The sequence below is a fragment of the Zosterops lateralis genome, assembly GCF_965231275.1.
Source record: "Zosterops lateralis genome assembly, chromosome: Z".
NCBI classification, from domain to species: Eukaryota; Metazoa; Chordata; class Aves; order Passeriformes; family Zosteropidae; genus Zosterops; species Zosterops lateralis.
This window is the reverse complement of record NC_139800.1, coordinates 67,889,412-67,895,504: the sequence shown is the minus strand read 5'-3', so window position 1 is coordinate 67,895,504 and position 6,093 is coordinate 67,889,412. Positions and strand designations below refer to the sequence as shown.

Sequence of the window (6,093 nt, the reverse complement as noted above, 5' to 3'; positions counted from 1 at the left end):
CAGCATGTCTACTTGTGAGCAAAAATTTTACTGTCAAAGATGTTTCAAGACATTCCTATAAGAAACATCATCTTCCCCTTTCAGAAGCCTGTTCATTTAGAAACTTCTGGAGGAAATGGTGTTATGTCATATCTATTCTTAATATCTCCCCTCCAGTCCTGACACGGTGACACAATGCTTTTCATGACCATCTTATGGTGCTAAACAAGAAGGCATAAATGTTGTATCACAGAGAAAGACTCTCCCAGGTTTTCACTCGCTTTCCTTATCCCTCACTGACTGCGTCTGCCACTACACTTTCTCGTCCACATACGGATAACACAGTGAGCTAACACAGGTGACTTCTTAAAGGAGAATGCAGAGGAAAATAAGAATCACTAGTGTCACTATTATAGTTTGGCATTTTCATTTGGAGTCCTTTTATTTATGTGGAGGGGTTAAGAAAGTCACAGGGTAGGTAGGGGTGGGCGCTGAAGCTAGTTATCCCCTTCAAATTTTTGCTGAGTTCAGGCTAAAAGGGAGAAGAAAAGGGAAAAATAACAATTTGACATCTGCAAAAACAATAAAGTCCCTTTCCTGGGATGAGCAGTTAGGTGGATCTTTGATGTTCCAAGACCCTGATATTTTCTGTGACAGGTTGCCGGAGCATACTGTGCTATAATATCAAAAGCATTGCCAGGAGGAACAATAGAGTTGCCAAAAGCCGGCTGGGTATCCTTGGTGTCTGTGCCGCGTTCTCACCACGGGATGGCTCGGCTGACTCATGTACGGTATCATCTGTTCAAACAGAAAGCATACATTCCAATGAGATTTTGCATCCTTAATAAACCCTCACTGAGCTGACAACTGTAAGTAGATTTCAGTGCCTTTATGAAATAGGGCAATGAACCTTGTCCTGTCATTGACTTCCACAAGCGTGTAATACCTCATTATGTAACCAACTTGGGGCCAAGTCCTGCATTTCTTACTGGCAATACTCCCATTGAAGACCAGAGGAGCAGAAAGTAAGTCTGATTTCAGCAGATAGAGGAATGAAAGATTCCTCTTCAGCAAAACACTGCGGGTCTAGCTTTGGATGTCTCATTAAATAGCAACATCAGTTGGGAGGCAGCTAAATAAAAACACCTGGTTTTCAAAAATGTTGCACATGCCCAGAATTAATTTTGCAGTTAGTCCTGTTATACAGTGATAGATTTTGGCTCCTGAATTTGAAATGACAGCCTGTAAGCCCATGCCCTTCCATGCACAAAATTCCCACTGATGTATGTTGCATCTAGGGATGAGCAGGAGATGTAACATAATTCCTTCTTTTTTGAAACTAAATTTTGAAGGGTAACTCATGACAGGCATGAATTTCATAGAAGATATACTCAATCTGGAATATCTCACTACCTTTCATGGTACACAACATAGGGATTTACATATATGCTACTAAAACTAATGAAAAAAGAACCAGCTGAGTTAGGAAAACATGCTTATGCATTAGTAGCAGAAGAAAAAAAGGTAGCAAATATTAAATATATGATACATAATAAAGCCCTTCTTAGTTTTTGTAAGCTTAAGATCAGTCTAAAAGCCACACCTTGTAAAATAGAAAAGGTAGGCAAACTCAGAATCAGCTTTGCTGTTTTTATAGCAGTGGTATTTTTCTCTGCAAAGGCCTTTATACCCTCCATAGCCAAAGTTACTTAATTTAGCTATTAAAAAAGCAATCAGTCTTAGGCTTGCCATAAAAAATCAGCTCTTGTTTGAGTGAAAAGGCCAAACCTTTTTAGGAAGTGTGAAGTGGCTTCAAAATATATTTGTAAGTTTATTTTAGAACACCAAAGTTTCCAGCAAAATTAATAGCATCTCACCTACTTAATGCAATAAGCTCCTTATTTTATAAAAGATAAAATGTGTCTATGATGTTTCTGTCTCATAGCGCTCATCTCAAAATACTGCACTGCCAGGATTACATTGGATGAGACCTCAGCAGTTCCAGCTAGAGGCACTAAGGGAAGCAGGAGTCAGGACACTGGGATCACCATGCTGCTTTGTCATGGAGCCTTTTATGTTACTTGGCTTTAGCTACAAGCAAGCTCCCTTCCTTTCCTACCCTTGACACCTAGCACAAAATCAGGAGAGCACTTAGCATAATTTAGGTTAATAGGCTCTTCAGCCCCAGCTCAGTTACACAGCAAGATGCACAGTAAACTGAATTAGCAATTTATCACATGTACTTTCTCCAGCACTAATTGATGCTATAATCACATAAGGCTTATCAACAGGTTTCAGTGCTGCTCAAGGCAAAAGTATGAAAAGCAAGCACTGATTAGTTGTAAATATGTTCATGTTTGTAAGAAAGAGACATCTTTTCTTGTGGTACCAAGCAATAGCATAAGAGGCTAAGGGCAGAAATGGATGCACACAGAAAGTTACACCTGAAGAGGAGGAACTTCTTTACTGTATGGGTAGAACAGAGTGTCCAAAGAGGGTGTGGAAGTCTTCCTCACTGGAGTTAGTCAAAAGCCATCTGGACATAATCCTTAGTAACATGCTCTAGGGGACCTGCTTGTGTACAGAGGTTGGATTAGATGACCTCCAGTGGTCCTTTCCAACCTTACCCATTCTGTGATCCTATGGCACCAGTGGGAAAGTCTGGCTGGAATGGCTTAAGTTGCAGCTCCACATCATGTCTGGCAAGGAGACTCTCCCAGGCATATTGGGGCCAAACAAGGCCCTAGTACTTTTCCTCCAGAATTATTCCAAAAGAATCTAAAAATATTAGTGATTGCCAGCTTCTGAAAATGCTACTTTCAGTGGTCATCAATACCAAAAGCTGTTTCACATTTCACTTCTGAGTTACAGTCTTGCACTATGGTGACACTGCAATGGCAATATTGTACTTCACAAAAGCCTGCTTCTCAATTAAAACACATTTAAGAAGTTACAGAGAAAAAAAATCCCTGTGTTGTCAGTTCTACCTCCCTCCATATATTTAAAGTCAGCTCTTCCCAATTTAGAAACATTTACTCACAGCCGATGAACAAGAACTGCACAGGAGAATAATGTGCATTACCTTCTACCTCTAGAATTGCAAATAAGTCTGAATTTGCAACAGTGAATGTCAACAATTTTGGCCTAATTACATCAGTGAGTCAGCACTAAAACACAATAGGGCAGAACTAGAGTATAGCAGTAATAAATCCTCATTCTCTCTGACTATCAGATACTGCCACAACTGGAACAATGGCTACTGCTGAAAAACTCAATGAAAAAGCACTAAAGCTAAAACGATTACTTCTCTTAAATGAAAAATACAGAAACATTCTATGATGCCATTTTTATAAAGCCATTCTTCACAGAATAATTAATTTCCATGTAACATTAAGGTATTCCTTCCGAGAAATCACCTGGGTTTTCTCTCAAGGTTTGCAAGGTTTGCTGTTACAGGGTTTCTGCACTCATATATTACAACACGATTCGTCTGCAGTTATGAAAATCACTTTACAAATATGATTTTCCTTGGAGGTGCAGAGTCATAATTGCACAGCCTTTAAGGCTTGGGGAAAAGGTTTTGCTTCATTTGTAACACTGAAGACAATTGATGAAGAGGAAAAGACTCCTGAGTAAAATCCAGAAGGTCACTACTAAACACTGGAAATACCAGCAATATAAAAAAAAATATTTTGACAGCCATGAAACTTTCAGCTCACACAGCCTTACATCACATACTTCAGGTATAACTTTCAGATATGCACAGTTGCAATTTTTGTTAAAAGGACTTTTTCTTTTTTATTATTAAGGAGAAAGAGATGGGAAGGAATAGGAATAGAGCCAATTACTTCCACCACTTGTGAAAGTGCAATCACTGTAGATTCCTACAAATTTCTAAACAAAACCATTGAAGTTACAACGGTTCAAAAATCACACAAATGGTGATTTTTATGAGAAAGGTGACAGTGAGTAATCTGTTGAACATGACCCTCCTGCCTTCTGATTCTTCTGTCTACTGTGGAAGAAGACCATGGCAGGCTAGGGGAGAGCACAGAAGCAGAAGATGCTCATCAGAGACATGTAATTTAGTACAAGACACCAGAACACATGCAATGAGATCCACCAAGGCAGCAGCAACCCTAATAGGCCAACAACAGAGAAATGTAACAGCAGTTGGCACATCTCAGAGTGACTGATTATCTAATGGTGACTGGCCCAATTAATAATAGAAATATACTTGGATATCAGGAGTGGGAATTTTGTGGTACCAAACCTTCTCATTAAAGCTATTATTTCCTCCTGATAACACAAACAATATTTCATCTCAGACGGTAGGATGCTCTTTGTTTGATTTTGCTTGCCTGGTTTGCCTGCTGCTTTCTAATGATGTGCTTTTGTGATGATGTTAGCTAGTTATAGCCAATCAGTAGGAAGTGAGAAGCACTGCTGAAACAAAAATTTAGCAAGTTTACTAAAATCAGGCATGTGTTATGCAGATGATCTCTTTTGCAAGCAGTATCAGACACATTAATTAGACCATGTTCACCAAGTTGCAAAATATAAAAAGGTGCACTGAGTTTCAAATCCATAGGTAGAGGCACTGAGAGAACATCCTAGTGTCTTCTGTAGAAGAAGGCTGCAAATAAATGTACAAATATAGCCAATGTAAGTGCACTATCCTTGCATTTAGACTTAGAGAACATCTTTGATTCATTAACTCCAAATTTTTAAAAAAGATCTGAAAATTATTTTAAAGAAAAATAAACAATTCTATTGTTTATCCACAGATAAATAATTTTAACCAGCTAAACTGTAAAACCTTATTATACTTACGTATAACTAATGATTTTTAATTAAAGGATCTGCACATAAAAAAGAGCAAAAAATTAATATGTTGTTCTATATGTAAAGAGAATGTTGCTTCATATTCAAACAGCATAAGAGAAAAAAAATCAGTAATCTATTCTTTATGGTATGTATTAAACAATATATGTGTAATATTTTCTGATATGATTTGTGTATTTGACTGTTTAATTATTGAGGCTTTAATATAGTAAGTGACTAGTGTGTAGGTACATATAAAATGAACAAGTCTACCACTACTGCAAATACTTTTCTTACATACCTACCTAATTTCAACTCCTTTTAAGTCATTCAGGTTACTCATACTACTAGACTTATATACACTTCTATCTGTCACAAGCCTCAGCCGCACAAACAATACACATGCACTTTCCACATGGAGACACGTTAGCTTGATTCATAGTGGAGGTTAATGTAACTTTGTCCTGGGCAGATGAGGAGCACTCTTATTCCTAAGGCAGCATTTTGCAAGAAAAGCCACCAAACCCTCAGTTTTCTTCAACAAAAGCAGGAGAGGAATTTGTATTTATATATTTATCTATATACCAGTGTGTGTATGCGCACATGTGTAAAATCATACTTTGCCTAACCAAGTTTACACACAACTATATATAATTTTAAAGAACTAGTTTCTTTTAAAACAAAAACTCAGTTACTTGCATACTTGTGTCATGCATTGGCATTCAACAAGTAGTGGTCCTGTTTTTCTGAAAGGGCAATAACCACGTAACAAATGAAGTGTGCCCATTGACTTTGTTCCTAAAATTTTGGGTCTGATTAGTAAATAGAGTGTGTTGCCAATATGCTGAGTGTTTGACTTGGATGGCCCAGTGGCTCCAGGACGGTGGTAGAAATTTTACACTGGCACACACCAAATTTCACTAAACCATGTCACCCAAATAAACAAATAAAGCGACATTTTTACTTCCCTGCATTGAACAAGGATACAGGAAATATACCATAAGCTGTATTAGCACTGCTGGAGATTTGCAAAAGCAGGGCAATTTTACCATGCAAAGCATGCAGAGAGAAAAAGAAAAAAAGTACTGAAGCACCAAAGGGATACACGCATTTGTTAAAAGAGATTCTCTAAGCATACTAACCTGCTGGTTCTAATGAATTTTCTACTTTGTCGTTAACATCGAAAACACGATCATGAACACCTATAGTTTTCATACAGCTGTCTATAACAAAAATAGAGATAACAGCCAAATATGTTAGTGAAACACCCTTACACTCCCCACTTTCCTT

The 6,093-nt window shown here is 37.8% G+C and overlaps 1 protein-coding gene across 4 annotated transcripts in view; it reads right to left on the bottom strand.

Moving 5' to 3' along the window:
• Positions 1–389: 389 nt before the first annotated feature.
• The window catches only part of EFNA5 (ephrin A5), a 203,834-nt gene continuing 198,130 nt past the window's right edge, over positions 390–6,093 (bottom strand). For all 4 annotated transcript variants that reach the window (XM_083883267.1, XM_083883266.1, XM_083883268.1 and 1 more), the window contains 2 exons: positions 5,946–6,026; positions 390–777 (listed from right to left, as the gene is read on the bottom strand). In XM_083883267.1, the coding sequence (XP_083739393.1) occupies positions 656–777; positions 5,946–6,026 (203 nt within the window). In that variant the 3' untranslated portion in view covers positions 390–655. The remainder of the gene's footprint in view (positions 778–5,945; positions 6,027–6,093) is intronic.